The 16,223-nt window shown below is 39.6% G+C and overlaps 1 protein-coding gene across 1 annotated transcript; it reads left to right on the forward strand.

Moving 5' to 3' along the window:
- Window positions 1–766: 766 nt before the first annotated feature.
- LOC104528068 (spectrin beta chain, non-erythrocytic 1-like) lies at window positions 767–14,843 on the forward strand. The gene is made up of 8 exons (XM_010171969.2): window positions 767–847; window positions 2,025–2,221; window positions 3,401–3,513; window positions 4,102–4,165; window positions 9,310–9,548; window positions 10,839–11,012; window positions 13,003–13,045; window positions 13,417–14,843. Exons 1-8 carry the CDS (start codon window positions 805–807, stop codon window positions 13,630–13,632), a joined length of 1,089 nt encoding a protein of 362 aa, XP_010170271.2. The 5' UTR covers window positions 767–804; the 3' UTR covers window positions 13,633–14,843.
- The last annotated feature ends 1,380 nt before the right edge of the window (window positions 14,844–16,223 follow it).

A 16,223-nucleotide genomic window follows, 5' to 3' on the forward strand; every position in this document is an offset into this window, starting at 1 on the left:
CATTCTGTGATTCTGTGATTCTGTGAAGAGGCCTGCTAGGGGAAGGAGCAGGAAAAGAAGTGTCTCATAGGGAGTAAATCCAGGGAATATTAAGAGAAAAATGTAACAACTGCTTAAGGCTTTGATTTATTTTCTGATTTGTCTAGGCCAGAGGATAGAGGCTTAACTCTGGTTTCTTCCTGCTTCCCTTCAGTGGAGGGAGGATAGCCAAATATCATAAGATACTGCCCACTCAGGGAGGTGGTATCTTCTATGTCTGCATTACACACGGGCGCTGTGGAGTATCCTTGGAGAAACATTTGCTCAAGCACTGGGAGGTTTTGCTAGACAGTATTCACCCTGAGACTGATACGGGCCTTGCGCTGGCACGTCAGTGCTGGTAGTGCAAGGTAGCTGCAGGCTTCTTGTAACAGTCACAGCCAGTGCATTTTGCATTATTTGTTAGAAAAAGGACAGAAGATATAATACATGGTTGTACTGTTTAGATCTCTTTGTCTGTTATACTCTTTTTATCAAATAGTCTTGGTGCTGTAGCTCTTAACAGATATGGAATGCTTATGCAAATTTGATATTTAAGTACAAATGTCATATTTATTTATAGTTTGAAGAGAAAAGCAGCTGTTTTATTCATGTTTAAGTCACTTCCTGACAATCCAGCACAATGTATTTTGTCAGTGCCTTTTGTTGGTGGTAATGGCTTACGTGCGGGGGTGGGGTAAGCCTGGTGCTTATGTAACAGTCCTGCATTCTCCTTCAATCCAGATCAAGGAAAAGCTGCTGCAGCTGACAGAAAAGAGAAAAGAAATGATTGACAAATGGGAAGACAGATGGGAGTGGCTGAGACTGAGTAAGGACATCCTTGGATTTCTTTTGGGCAGGGCCATATCTAACTCTCTTTGCTGTGTCTTTCTTAGCGTTGAAAAAACCTGCAGCTCCTGACTGTTTTATTAATAGTGCTTGAAGGTGTGTTTGTACTGTAACAACTGTAAGATTCACACCTGTTGGTTGTAAAATAACAGGGCATTTGAAACCAAGAAACCTGCACCAAATTTCTTACTCTATATGATCAAATTTGGAGCTAGGTACAACAAATCTACTGTATTTTGCAGGTGTCGGAGTCCAACTGTGTCTCTACAAAGGATGCACTACTAAAAACTAGGGAGATGTAAAGCCCTGCTACCTTACGCATGTAATGTGCCTGCATTAGCTGAGAGGCCAGAACACTGATGAGCAGTTTACTGACAAAAGGTGTACTTTTAAACATTGCAGCATTTTGCAAGTTTTACACCAGCCACAGCAGCCCAGTTCTGATACTATAACTAGGTGATCCATATCTCATATACGGACTGAAGCCTTTGCAGCAGACAGTTGTCCAGGACCTCAGAACATATAGTGCAGTGTTCTTCATTTTGTGGGGTTCTGGGCTGCTGTGTATACTTTCATTGTTCCTGAGCCTGAGCAGGCTTTAAGAAAAACAGTAGCATGGGCAATTGTCCCTCAGTTTGGGTGTTTGCACCATATTATTAATCAAAATTGCTTGATGCCATTCACAAAAGCTGTGGAAGCATTTTTTCAGCTGTGAAGACAGGAGGAAGGAAGCCTGGAGCTGTAGCAGTATAGGCAAGTGAACAGAAATACTGCTTGTTGAACGGAACTACAGTGCACAGTCTTGCTGTTCGGTAGACAGGCCAGTCTGAGAAGACAAGCAGACAACAGACTTTCTACTCTGAAGTTAGTAGGTTACAGCAGATCAGAACAAAAAGGAAACACTGAAATTGCAAAATAGTCTGTAGAAGGAGAGAAGGTGGGCCTTAACTTTTATTTTTCCTCACAGCAAAGCCATGAGGATAAATTTCTGTCTTTTAAATGATTAATTTCAATGAGCTTAGTTAAGGAAAATACTTAGCCAAATATATTTACTTTTTTTCCTGAGCTGTGTTTAAGTAAATTCAGAAGATGCCTGATGACTTCATGATGCTCTTTTTGATATTAGTGGCACTGATATCTGTACATTCTTTGCTCAGTTTTGGAGGTACACCAGTTTTCAAGAGATGCCAGTGTGGCTGAGGCTTGGCTGCTGGGACAGGAGCCCTACCTATCCAGTCGTGAAATAGGGCAAAGTGTCGATGAAGTGGAAAAATTAATTAAGCGGCATGAAGCATTTGAAAAATCTGCAGCTACCTGGGATGAGAGATTTGCAGCACTGGAAAGACTGACCACGGTGAGTGCTATAGGCAAGAATAACCTTTCTTGGCTGTTCCCTTTCATTTTGGTGCCATCTCATTGTTCAGAATAACTCCCAGCATCACCAGCCTAACCTTCATTTGTTGATCCATTTGTTGATCAACCTTAGCCAGTCACCCAGAGCATGAAGTTTCATGTTCTGAACAATACTAAAACCCTCTCTGGTTAATTTGAACTCAACAGCCTGCAAGGAAAAAGTTTAAATGATAAATAAATGACCTTAGTAGTCAACAAGAGCTGTCCCAGGCCCAGGAGTGATGACCCAAAAGCAAATTCAAGAGCTGAGAAGTTTGCTCCAGCCCTCTGCTGTGCAGGTTGTACTGCTAAAAGGGAAGGGGAGTTCTGAGTGAAGAAGACCCAGATCCAAACACTTGAAATTATTTTTGGTTAAAGAGGACAGTGTGAGGAGGGAGTGGTGGGGTGAGAAGGTTCAACAAAAATGTTTTGACTGCTCCAGTACAAGGCTGTATTTTCCTCTAGAAAGACATCATAAGCCAAAAAAATAAAACCAAACCAACCAATGAAAAAAAAAAGAAAATAAAAACAAAACAGACTTCCCCCTCCATGTGCTGAGCACAGCTGCAATGTCAGTAATTAAGGCTTGGAGAGCATGTTGCCATCTTTGGAGAATAATTTTACTTTATACACTAAAATTGAAGTGCCTTGATTTTTCACACACACTGAGCATCACAGCTGCAGACAAAATGAATTAGAATTTCTCAGCATCTTCAGAAATCAGGCTGGTTTTATTTAGATGGTTAATTTCAGGGGTTTGGATATGAAACACTTCTATGTATGTCAAGCAGACAAGAGGATGTCACACTTCAATATTTTAATAGCTTGGACTGCTTTCTTGTTTATGGTTTTTGTTCTAATAGAATGAATTAGAAAAGAAATACAGATGTTGGTGAGCTGCTGCCCAGGCATTCCACTCCATGTTAAAAGGTCTGATACTGTGCGCAGTTACTGAGGAACTCAGTGCAACAAACTTTGCATTATTGATACTTTTAAAGACAGTTGTCTTCCAATTTTATTCCAATAAACTTTAATTTCAGTAACTTTTCAAGACAAATGTGTGGAGTTATTTTTAGTTTGTAGAACTGCCCTTGAAAAATGTGCAGTGCTTTTAAATGCACAAAAATGTTTCATTTCTCAGTTGGAACTGCTGGAAGTACGTCGACAACAAGAGGAAGAAGAGAGGAAGAGACAGCCGCCCACTCCAGAGCCAAGCCCGAGGGCTGCAGAGGATGCAGACTCCCAGCAGCAATGGTAAGCCCAGCGTGTGGGCAGCTGAACTGCGCACTTCACACTGTTTCTTCAGACAGAATTCTCGGGCTGAAGATGCGTTGTAAAGGGAGAGCCTGGAGGTTGGGTGGTTTTGTAACGTGACCCTTTTTAGAAGACTTGGTGGATGTATTTTATGTGGATAGGACCTTTCCCAGACATCTGAATTCACTGCTAAGTTGAATTTTTCCTCATGACACCATGTTACAACTGCTGTGGTGGACCAGGTCCTAGAGTAAGAATGCTGTTTTTACACCACCCATGTTAGGAATTAAAATTTCTGAACAATCTTGGCTTTGTTCTTTAATGAGCATCAGTTACAGATAGATTTCAAGACACATCCATGGAACATTAACATTTATAAGATTACTTATGTGATAGGAGTAGACTTACTGGTAAGGTAACTCAGGAAAGTCTGTTTTACTCTCACTTAACATTGGTTTTATTCAGTTGGGCCTTGCTTGAATTTCTGAGGTGTGCAATATTCAGTAGGAAAACCTCGTTTTGTTGAAAAAAATGTGTGACTCTGAAGAACTTAATACAATTTCTTTTCTTTTTCTTCTCTCCCAACAGGGATGGGACAAAAGGAGAACAAGTTTCCCAAAATGGTTTGCCATCAGACCAGGAATCTCCACGGGTTAGTTACCGCTCCCAAACCTACCAAAACTACAAAAACTTTATTAGCAGACGGACAGCCAATGACCGATCGTGGTCTGGACTGTGACATACAGAATCATTTGCAGCAAAAGACACCTTTTTTCAGTATGGTTTACTGGTACTGGTTTAATCTTTTGGCTTCAGATTTCCCTGCTGTTTTTCTCTTCCTTCCCATCAGTTGACTTTTATTTAATTAGCAGCCCCTTGAAGATATATTTACTCCACCTTAATCCTTGTTTATTTCAGTCTCCCCACTGACACTCAGTTGCTTTAAGGTGACACATTTATTTCATGTTATTTACTGTGAGTTTTTCATGTTGCTAATAGTATTAAGATTTTCCAGCTAAATCGTCCTTTATATGAGTAATTGAGATTTAATGAGATTACATCATAATGAAGAAGAGAACTAGAATCTGACAGGTATGACGCATCGAGTTATACTAACAGGTTTCAGCACGGCAACATTATTAAATCAGCTGCTTTAGCAAGCAAGTTATTTACAAGGCCAAAGATAATACATGCAAGTGAGCTGGGCAGTAAAGGCTGGGAGGGAGGGGAGAGTTGTAACTATCGACAAGCAAAAGCCTTAAGGTTAGTTGTATAACATTCCATGCAGAATGGACTCATTGACTGCAGATGAAAATAAGCATGAAATAAACCATTAAGCACTAGTATCTAGATATGTCTTGGTATTTAGTCCTCATGAAGAGTTATGATCTTGCTGAATAGCTATTTTAGGGCCCCATTTTGCTTTGGTCCTGTCCAATCTACACCGCAGCAATTCCATTTAGTGACACTGGAGAGACAGTGGTATAAATGAGAGTAGGGTGCGGACACTTATGGGAGAGGTTGTGATGCTTTTCTTTAAAAACTAAATAAAATACATTGGTCCAAGATCCCAGCTCTTTATTTCATATAGATGCAGGCTGAACGGTCCATGCCTTATTTGTTCCTTCATGATAGGGGTTGTCCCAGCGGAGTCAAGATGCATGCCAATAATCTTAATGTGCAGCCATAAAGATACCGGTAAATATGTATATATAGGTAAAGCAACACAGTAGCTGAAAACTGACCTACCTCTCCATGACCTTCCTGTAAAGCATACTTGCTTCCATTAATGCTTTGAGTGGTGAGAAAAATTACACTTCTCTTTCTTATGTTTTTGAACCTCACACTCTGAGGTCATGTTGAGTGCAGGAAAGGCTCCTGGTAAGCTCGGTGGATATTAGAGCTCTTGCCAGTACTGCAAAGGAAATGCAGGTCCCAGCCTAGGACTCTGAGAGGAAATGCCTTTCAGCATAAGTTTATCTTTCAAATGGCCCATCCCAGTTACTTTTGGGTCTGCACACAGACTCTGTCAATGCTCCAGGATACTAAGCAGTTCTGCCTTTTTCTTTCTTTAAATAAAACCTTTTGGTTCGTTTTTAATACTAAATTATAAAGTGCGCTATCTGTTGTACATTCTACAACATATACAGTCATGGCAAGAAACGTGAGGTGGCCTGCAAGCACATCCCAAATCATTATCATCATCATCTTGTTGGTTCCCACAGCCTTATGCATCACCTGTGTGCTTCTTTTTTTTAATTTCATGATACATAATGCATTCCCATGTTAATCTTTGCCATCTGCGCTTGAGTCTTTCATGAGAGCTTTTTAGCTCAGTTCATTGAATCTCGTGTTGCAGTACATCAGATGTACACATTTCTGATTTGAGGCACAAGGTACGCTGCTGTTGATCAGAATTTTGACTTCTGACAACTAGCTGAGCAAGTGCAGCTGAATTGTTCTGTATTGGCTGAGCTTGTAAAGTGAGAAAGGTGATTGAAAGGTTGTGTGCTTCAGTAATTGTACTTTTGCTGTAACTTGTCTTTCCACTTCATGATGCATGTTTTTTTTTCTTTTGTCAGGATAACAGCATATAGCTTCTTAATGCTTTTAAAAATTCCATATAAATGATCTGGTGACTACCTACACCAGTGTTGGTTCTCTGTGCCTGTTAAGAGTATGACAGTTCTCAGAGCAGTATAGGTGTAGCTTCAGATTCCACCACCTAGGAAGCCTTCAGATATATTCTGACTAAGAAGTAATATGTAAAAATAATTTATATATGCACTTTTTTACTTGCATTAGTACACTTATATATAAAAATTACACTTTTATTATTAAGAAAAATGAATTAAGTCATCGATTAAGGTCATCATTTTAGGCACTAGAAGTGTAAGATTTCACCTATTTATTATAGCCTGTGGTTCTGGCATAAAACATTAAAATGGTACTTATGCCAGAACAATATATAGACTGTCATCTATTTGCATCTGAAAAAGGCAAATACATTTCTACTCTTTAAGCTGTGGTGCAGAGACTTAAGCTGATGAACTGAATATAATATTGCTTCAAGCACTATGAAAATCAAAGGGATGTCTCCAGTCGTTGTCACCAGCTGTCTTGTTGCATGTTACAGTCCTAATTTAAATATCTCCAGAGTAGTCTTTAGCCACTAAAGCACTCGCAACTAACTTCTCCGTCACGGTTAAGAAAAATGTATTCATGTACGTGATGACTGTTTTGTTGTAACAGTACAGTTTGCTATTAATGTTTGTCCTCCGTTGCGTTGTCTCTGCATGCCCAATGCATGTTTCCATTAAAGTTTGTTTAGCTCCTGTTTTTTTCTCTATTTTCATGACACATTCTTCACATAGCTGTTTATGATTCAGATTTGTTTTGCTTGTTTTCTGTTAATTTTAGATAACACGTGAAAAGGAAATAAAACCTGAAAGAGCATCAGAAAAGCTTTTCATAGCCCTTTTACAATCAGTAGCATTTTAAGTAGAAGTTACAGGTCTGATGGTGTGATAAAAGTTGGCATCTATCTTTTGAAACCGCAGGGTTGTAATTTGCAGCACTGAATTATATGTTACTTCCCATAAAAACACATTAAGTAGCGGTGCAGTGGCTGCTGTTTTGAAACTGGTCTGTTTTACTTCAGATTAGTGGTTATAGGTACCCCATAATCAGTAATATTTTCACATCTTGCTGGCATTGCTACAGAAAAAATGCTCCTTTCAGTATGGGTTTAGGTAACAGGTAGTTCTGGGTAGTTTATGTCCGTTGCTGAGATTAGTTACTGTGGTCTGTATAATTCCTTATTGCTGGTCACAAAGGCTTCGTGTATCTCCCATGGGGATCCTGCCCATTGAAGAGCAGAGAGTTTCAAGTTTAGTAGCTATCAGTGGTCAGGAAGATTTGCAAAGGGCTGTCCTTTTTCTTGAACGCGATCTGTTGGCTGTTGGTGATCAGCACTGGTGATGACTGATTAATTGAGCTTTCATTGGTGAATCACTTGTTGTTTATTACAGTACCTGTGTTGTAGTAGCTGTACTAGCAGCTTTTGGGTAATCTTCAGCCTCATCTATTTATTTATCCTCTCCCCCCCTTTAATGCAACATTTTTGTTATATTTTGAGACTAGAATATAAATAGTGAGGTTTGAGGGCTTAGATTTATCCTAATTGTGAAGAAACACTGTCATTGAGTTTTATTCCACTGGATATCAGTGCAGAGTAGATGTTTCCTCTTACAAACTAGGCTGTTAGGCTACATGTCTTTAGGGCCAGAGTAAAATAGAGATGACTGAAGTGGAATGTGAGCTGTGATTCTTTCCCAGTTTCAGTGGTGTAGTGTCTATACTCTAGAGATTTAGGTTGCTTAAAGGCAGTTAACCAATCCTTCCCATATTCATAGCAAGTTGACACTTAGATCTTCCTAGGTCAATATATGAGGTACAAAGGTGTGAGGTACAATAATGTTTACTTGGCAGGTCTAAGAAGTTCTAGCAAATGGTGGCAAAATTTAGTTTGTTGCATAATAATTTGGCTGCTTTGGAATTGTCCAGGCCATGTGCAGAAGTGGGAATGTCTAATTATTGTGCCATTCACAAATACCTGCTTGTCTGCATAAAACCAGTCCAGAATGTTTGTAATCTACTAGAGCATTAGCAGCACTAAGCTTTAGTAACTTGCTAATAATAATAATAATAATACACACTGGTTGTGTAACTCCTGAGCTGCTACCAATGGCTCTACGTGTCAAAATAATGGTACAAGGAAAAAAAAAAACTGGGACCAAGCTGCATTTCAAAAGCTTATAGCCATTAGGATTCCAATTTAAATGATTTTTGGATGAATGGCTCCTGAAGACGTCGACAGCTTGACCAGTCAGAGCTGCTGGAAACATGGCTGCTCTCTAGGCTATCTCGATCACAGTGCGACAGGCAACGCGATCAACAAAGCAAGTGATGGGCAAGGCCTTGGTTCTGTCTTTGTTTGGGGGTAAATAGCTGTGTGATGTTGTGTGACTGTGGTGGTTTTCAGTTCCTTTAACAAAAATCCAATCCACCTAATAACGCAAGTCTGAAAAAGACCTTGATAAATTGACACATGACCTTATTTCCCTTGTCTTTAAGATCCAATATCCTAACTGGGATGGTGGAGATGAAATGCATGGTGTAATCTTTCTAATTTCTGCATGTCTTGATTTTGTTGTGTCACTAGGGGAATGGGGAATGCGGGAAAGGAGCTTTTACAGAAACAAAGAAATTGCACACATTTTTGTAAATGCTCCTGGGCAATTTTGACATATTTTTCTGCTGACTCATAGTTAATATCTTTTCTAGACTTTTAATACCATAGTTATGCCATAAATGTATTTAAGGTGGCTGATGTGTATAACTTCTACTGTTCCTCTAGGTTTGCAGAAAGTGTGATTGTTACTGTTCCAAACATTTGAGTACTTAGCAACAGAATTGAATGCTCTCATTTTAGGAATACAATCTATAAAAGAATATGAATTGACCAGCAGAGCAAAGCACAGTAAAATTCACACTGATGTTTAGCTGCTCTTATTTTCCCATCTCTCTACCTATAAAATGGGTACTAATCCATTCATACCTTCTAATTTCCTTGGCCTTCTGTGTTCTCCATGGAGTGTGAGAAAGATCTTACTGGCCTGTGTCATTCTCCAGGCAAAGTTTATACACAGCCACGTTGTGCAGGGAAACAGATTAACTGCAAGATACTTCAGTGTTTTGAGGCTTCTAGCTGAACTGTTTTTCCACTGTTCCTAGGTGGCAGAAACTGCAGAAACAAATGAAATGGTCAATGGAGCTGCAGAACAGAGGACAAGTTCGAAAGAGTCTAGTCCTGTTCCTTCTCCAACGGCAGACCGCAAAGCCAAGACAGCCATTCAGGCACAGACTGCTGCTACCCTACCAGCCAAAACACAGGAGATTCCTTCAGCTCAGATGGAGGGCTTCTTACATCGCAAACACGAATGGGAGACACACAGCAAGAAAGCCTCGAGCAGGTAAAGGACTCAATGCTTAATGCAGATAATTGCATCCGAACTCGCCAAGTTGTAAGACAGTAAATGTTATCCCTGCTGCTGTTGCCTTCTCACAGCTCCTAAAGACCTTTCAGCCTTGTGCTCCTGTTGTAGGAGTTGTGTATGTGTGGTTGAGCAGTGTCTTTGTTGAAGTTGCAGTCTAAAGATACATGGTAGAAAATGCAATGTTAGCCATATTTGGAAGGTGGAAAACTGAGGCATAAAGAAAGGTACCATGACTTTGCCACTTCACATGATGAATTTGTGGCAGTAGTGGGATTTGATTCCAGATCTCTCAAGTTGTATGTTACTACCAGAAAAGAAAAACACGTAGGTGTGAGAATAGAAATGTCCATATTCTTCTGACATTTTCTGTTTGCACATTAGCGCTTTCCACCTACTCTGTAATCTGTTCAGAAGAGAAAAGTGGGGGAAGGTGATTCTGTGTGCCTTAGTTGATTCCATTCCTAAGGACCTGATCCTGTGATTCTCAAATGGGCAAAACTTAGGAGACTTCTGTCTGCACTGGAAACGCAGACTGGGGTCCTTCGTGATCTGAGAGAGCTCTTGAAACCAGATTTATGCCTTGGCTGGCAAGGAAAATGTTGTAGTTCAGCAAGTGTTGAACTACACTAGCCTCTGAGAGATTTGGTGGGAGCCAAAGTACCCAACAGAGCTGAGTGCAGGTCACAGATGAGTACAGTACTACCAGGATTTTTGTTCAACTAGAGTTGCTCACACTGGAGAAGTACTTTGAGGCAGTGACAGCCACCAGTGCTAATATCTAGGGACTCTTATTTCTAGTAATCATTGGGTTTTTTACAGCTGTATTAGAAAATGAGGCAGATGATGCCGCTAACAGTATTTGTATCAAGGATTTCATACACAATCCATTCAGTAGTTTGCAGCACAATGAAAATTCCTTCTACAATAAAGCGTAGTCATTAAAAGGTCAATCAGTTTCTCTCACATGTATGCAAACTGCCTAGCCTGCCAAACAATCCTCCCACTGTTAGGATATGCTTATGTGCTGTCAAAGAGAGCTCTGGAAATCTCTTCCATTCGGCTCAAAGTACGTACTTTTGTCTTGAAGCCGTGCTTTTATGAGAGAATTTGCTGTCTGTGGTTTACAGGACAGTATATGCTGTATTCACATCCTCAGACTGAACTCGTCTCCATTATCTTATGGAAATAACAGTGTTTGCTTTCTCCAGTTCTGCAAGTAAGAGCATTAGATTTCTACATACTTCTGATGTTTTCCGTGTCTTGTAGATCATGGCATAATGTGTACTGTGTCATAAACAACCAAGAGATGGGCTTCTACAAGGATTCAAAAGCCGCTGCTTCTGGGATCCCCTACCACAATGAGATTCCTGTCAGCTTGAAAGAAGCAGTCTGTGAAATAGCGGTTGATTATAAAAAGAAAAAGCATGTGTTCAAGCTAAGGTAAGCCTGTTGAAGGATCTTGCCATCATTTAAAGTTGTGGTGGGTATGTTCACTGTGCAAATTCATGGGAAGCTCCACCCCAGGAACTGATCATAATTATTAACTGCCATATCTGCTTTTCTGAACAAGCTCTTCCCAACACTGAAACATGGTGTATTTATCACAGGTAGCGAGCACAAAACAATATCAAAATAATCTGTGCACATCTAGGACAAGAATAGACATGTCTCCCTAAAGTTAGGCGCCTGCATTTAAAAATGCTGGGCTTTTCAGCTGCTCCCTCTGGAATTAGTTGAAAAGAGCTGAATGTTCACAGTTCTGCTCTTTTCAAAATCAAGCCTTTTGTTTCAATTTTTTCAGTATGGATTTGGGAGACTACTGAAGACATCTATCACATTTTCAGGTCTAGAACATGTAGCTACAGAGCATTTCATTTTGAAGTATGTGAAGTACTTGCTGTTTAAAGGTTAAAAAAACTAAGGCTTTTCCTTCTGAAACTGTGTTTCTGTTTCACTGATCAATCTCTTAGTGCCAACAGTGAAAAAATAATTTATTATTACAGAGCTGCTAGGTGATTCTATCAAAGGAGACTCACTTCATGAACTGATCAGTTTTTTGTATTCCAAGATAGATATTTTTCTCTTTTTTTTATTTTTATATTGATACAAAAATCCTCTAAAGATGATAGAATCAATATCCAGGGACACGTGCTTTATAGCAAATATATAGGGAAATATATGGCAATACTTAGGGAAATTTATCTTTCTTGAAGACAGGCCTGCAGCTGTGTGATTCATCCTTTCTACTGTTTTAAACGTCTCTGAATTGATAACGTAAGGATCTGCTGTTCCAAATACCAAGTTAGGCAGAAAAAATCAATTGCCCTTCTATTCACAATACCCTGTCACCTGCATCGGGGCTCTCGGGTAATTGCATGTAGCGTATTTTCTTTACTTATTCTTATCAAGAGAGTCCCCAGAGAGTTCACCAGCTCGTCACACCAAATCTCTCTCTCCAAGCTGAGAAGGGGTATGTTGTTGAACATCTGAGAGGCTGAGGTCTCTACGGATCTCATGTGGAGGGAAATGTCTCACAGAAAGGTTTAATTGTGATCTATGGAGAGTACACTGGAAATATTTTTCTTAATTTTTTTAGGAAGGAAGCAAGGCGTAATTATATTCCTCCTAGTGTCTGTCTGTCTTCACTGTTATTTTACTGTTTAATGCTTAATTGCATTCTGTAAAGAGATTTTAAAATGCCTTCTTTTTGTGGGGAAAGGTCAGGAAGCCTGCAACACAGCTCCCACTCACCCCGCCCCCTGCTTGTTTAGATGCCTGATCTGATGTTATTCAGTATTTTTTTTAATGAATATGTATCTCCCGATACATTGTTAGATGTATCCCAGTTAAACCATCTGAGTAAAATCAGTACAGAAATAGAACAGAAGAGAGACTCTGGCCTTGAGTGTGAGAAGAGGCAGCTACTCATTAATATTACACAGTGTAGTATCTTGAGTCACCCCCTCAGTAGCTACAACAGCAGAGCGGCTGCAGAATTTTGCTAGGTCTCTACAGAAGCCATTAAAACTCTGGTGTTGCCTGTGACTTTTGTCTTTTTAAAGCATCGAGTAAACTTTTATACTATCTTTTGCAAAAGAGAAAAATCTGCGTGAAAGAGCAAGTACTGAAACAGAAATCACCAGCTGCTGAAGATCACAAGCTCCACAGTGCCTCCTGACATTCCGGAACACATCCACTGTCATAAGCATGTCTGGACAACAGAATATACAGTGTGTGTGGTGCCTCTGCCTGGCAGTGTGGGATACCAAACCCTGAGCTGTCGGGGTGTATCTGTGCACAGACAGATGTTACGACTGTCCCATGCAGTCCCATGTGTCTCAGTCTGATTGTATACTGTAGCTAAACAAGCAGGAGTTGAAGCAGCGTGACTACTACTAAGCTAAATTTGTGGTGGTGGTTTTCTTTGCAGGTTGACTGATGGCAACGAATACCTCTTCCAAGCCAAAGATGATGTAAGTTTCTTTTTCTCATTGTTTGTTACTAATGTGATATCTGTGCTGTGGTACAACAGGAAAAAAGTAGCTGCTGAGAGCTCGGGGGTACATTTTCATTTCCTGGTCTGCAGTCTTGTGCGTGTGTGTGCGTAATGTGCAGATTCAGAAGCTCCCACTGGCACCACCAGGGCAGTGGGGCTTTTCAAATACAGCTTCTAGTCAACGTCTTCGGCAGTTGCATAACCAGAGGCGTGCCAGATGATGAGTTAGGACCGTGTTTCCTTTTATTTCCCACTTCTGTCCATTCCCCCTCCGCAATGCTGAGTGAGTTAGAGAGGGCGTGTGACACACGGATTGTAACAGCTTTCTGCTTTTGGGGCTTCTTGAAGGAGGAGATGAACACGTGGATTCAGGCCATCACATCAGCTATCTCTTCTGATAAAATCGAAGTATCCCCGACCACCCAGAGCACTCCAGCCTCCAGCCGTGCCCAGACCCTGCCTGCCAGTGTCACAATAACCAGCGAGTCCAGCCCTGGCAAGCGGGAGAAAGACAAAGAGAAAGACAAAGAGAAAAGATTCAGCCTTTTTGGTAAAAAGAAGTGAACTCCATCTCCACACACTGCACTTCTCTGACCGTTCCAGTGGAATTCCAGCATGCGAGCTCAGAACCAATACGTTACTCTCTGTGCCTCATGTTCCTCAATGTGATTGACATTTTTTTTATTTATAGAGCATTTTAAACTAAAAAGCCAACAAAAAAGAATCTAAAGTTACAAATGTATGAGGTGCATTGGGCAGCTTCTGTAGGAGAGGGAGGACCAGGTTTTGGGGGTTTGTTTTGTTTTGTTTTTGTTTTTAAAAAATGAAGTTAATGTAGATTAGATCTTAATATTTAAACTGTTCCTCAATTTTGTGAGGCTGTCTTGGAAAATAACCCACTCCTAGTGCTATTGGTATGCAAGGCAGCGGTGCTTTCGAATCTACTGTGCACATCAAAAACCAATGTACAAATTTTCAAAAACGTTCACTTCCATTTAAGGTTGTTATGCTGAGTCTTGACTAGTAGAGCCTCCCATTACAGTTCTAACATTTATTAAAACGATAGTGTATGATCTTTGCCGTAACAGAGTGCAGGTATGCATTAACTTACAGACGAACCATTTATATCCTGGCATTGGTTATTAACACAACCTGAAGCTTTTCTGCATCGAGTACGACAGATAAGAATGTTGGTGTAAAAGGTGGATTAGCAGGCTGATACAGTTTTAAATAATCTGTAATTTCAAATTCTTTTTCTTGCTGAAATACATTATATTGTATGTTTCAGATAATTCTAGTATAAAGTATAATAAGACTAGATGTATAATAAACCCTTTAAAATCATTGATAAGTGTAAAAGTGGAACTGAAGCATTTACTGGAAAAGTAATGTTACTCAAATGGTTACTTGCTTGTCAGCTGCAGCACTGTGTGTTATAATTTTGCTACATTACCTTGCTCTTTGATACATAGTGTGCATTTCTCTGTCACTGTAACTATTGTAATGAAAACTTTTCATCTTACTGCACAATCAAAAATTACATTTAATAGGAATGAACTTTCAATGACTGGGCCTGTAGTCAAGAGTAGTACTGGAACTGGCTTTCAGTTGTATTGAACTGTACCTCTAGACTTTTACCCTATCTGTTAAATATATGCTATGTCATTAAATGCTTTTAAAACTAAATATGCTGGTTAAGTTTCTTATTTCATTTCTGACAATGTTAAAGCATAATTTTGAAAGAGGATCAAAAATAAAGTTATTTTAAAATGTCATCTCTCCTGTGCAGTGAAACGAATGCCTTCAAATGTAATCCAATTTTCTTGTGCAAAAGTTCATACTGATACAGTTGTTTTCTCTCTTTCCACTTTTCTTTACCTTCCTTTACTTTCACTTCCCCCTTGCCCTCCCTTTCACCCTGCTCCCCAAATTAAGTGCCAAAGAATAAAGAGGAAAGGAATTAAATCAGCATTTTGTAAAGTACTTTGATATAGGTATATTTTGTGAGAAATAAAACCAGCAGAATCCATGGCAGTAAGTATAAGCACAGGCTAGTTACCTGAACGTCTTACCCTATTGAGGTAAATATCCATGTACTAGTTTGCAGGAAAATAACTTTTCCAACTTTCTACCTGCCTTTGCTCAAGTGCTTAAATCCTCAGTAAATCAGGCAATAATTGAACTTTATAATTCAATTTCACTGGGGTTTTTTATGTCAACTTTTTTAAACCATACCTCTCTTAAGGTACAGCCACCATTGCACTTCTGTGAGGACATACATTTAACGCAGCTAAGGTGATTCCAAAGCTAACTATTCCTTGACCTTGTCATCATTTCAAAAACTAGCATCTCTCCAAGAAGCCCTAATAGGCATTAGAAATTTTTAAATCAGTGAAATGTGAGGAGCTGGGTTTTTAATGCTCAAGTGTAATTTTGGATGGAAAGCAGATAAACTGCAGACTAATGTATTTCCAAGACACGGGTTCCTGAATATGTGACCAATACAATGTCTTAATTCTCTTCATGGTATATACTGTGTTTTCTGGGTTTTTCTTGTTTCTGGAGTTTTGGGTTACTAAACATTTGATTATTCATGCAGATGTTGTTCTAGTGTAATTATTAGTAAAATGTAGGATAATGCCACTAGCCTTGTAAATGTAAAATTTAATACAATAGAAAAAGCTGAGGTTTAACATTAGAAGAGAATATGAACGATTCTTAGTTAGTTAAAGTACGTAAAAATGTTGATGCCTATTAAGCTATTACGATGAGCCAGTCTAACAGATTGATCTTGACTACGTGTTCCCAGAGGGAGAAAGAATGGGGGAATCTCTCTTCTGTGTAAAGGGACTGCTGGAAAATATCAGAGGAAGAAGAAAGACTAAGTATGGATGATGGAAACGGGACTGAAATAGGAGCAGGTTGTCACTACCACTGGTGTTAACTACTGCAGAGGTGACTATATGACTTTCTGACTTGCAGCACTGAACATGGTTAGAGCCCTTGATAGATGGAATGTTATATTCCTTCTGGTTACCACACTGAAGAACGAGGATTTGTAGTACAGTTTAGCGCTGTACTGCAGTTTCCTTTGTTAGTGGTTTTGTACGCTAACCCCTGTTTAAATTGTTTATGTTTCCTCTGGAGATATGATG

This window comes from Antrostomus carolinensis, unplaced genomic scaffold, assembly GCF_000700745.2.
Source record: "Antrostomus carolinensis isolate BGI_N321 unplaced genomic scaffold, ASM70074v2 Scaffold55997, whole genome shotgun sequence".
NCBI classification, from domain to species: Eukaryota; Metazoa; Chordata; class Aves; order Caprimulgiformes; family Caprimulgidae; genus Antrostomus; species Antrostomus carolinensis.

What these genes read in the sequence shown, in the direction of transcription:
- LOC104528068 (XM_010171969.2), top strand. Translation starts at nt 805, where the DNA reads ATGATTGACAAATGGGAAGACAGATGGGAGTGGCTGAGACTGA. An exon ending in CACTGGAAAGACTGACCACG is followed by an intron (nt 2,222 to 3,400) that starts GTGAGTGCTATA and finishes TTCATTTCTCAG; the next exon opens with TTGGAACTGCTGGAAGTACG. An exon ending in AAGCATGTGTTCAAGCTAAG is followed by an intron (nt 11,013 to 13,002) that starts GTAAGCCTGTTG and finishes TTTTCTTTGCAG; the next exon opens with GTTGACTGATGGCAACGAAT.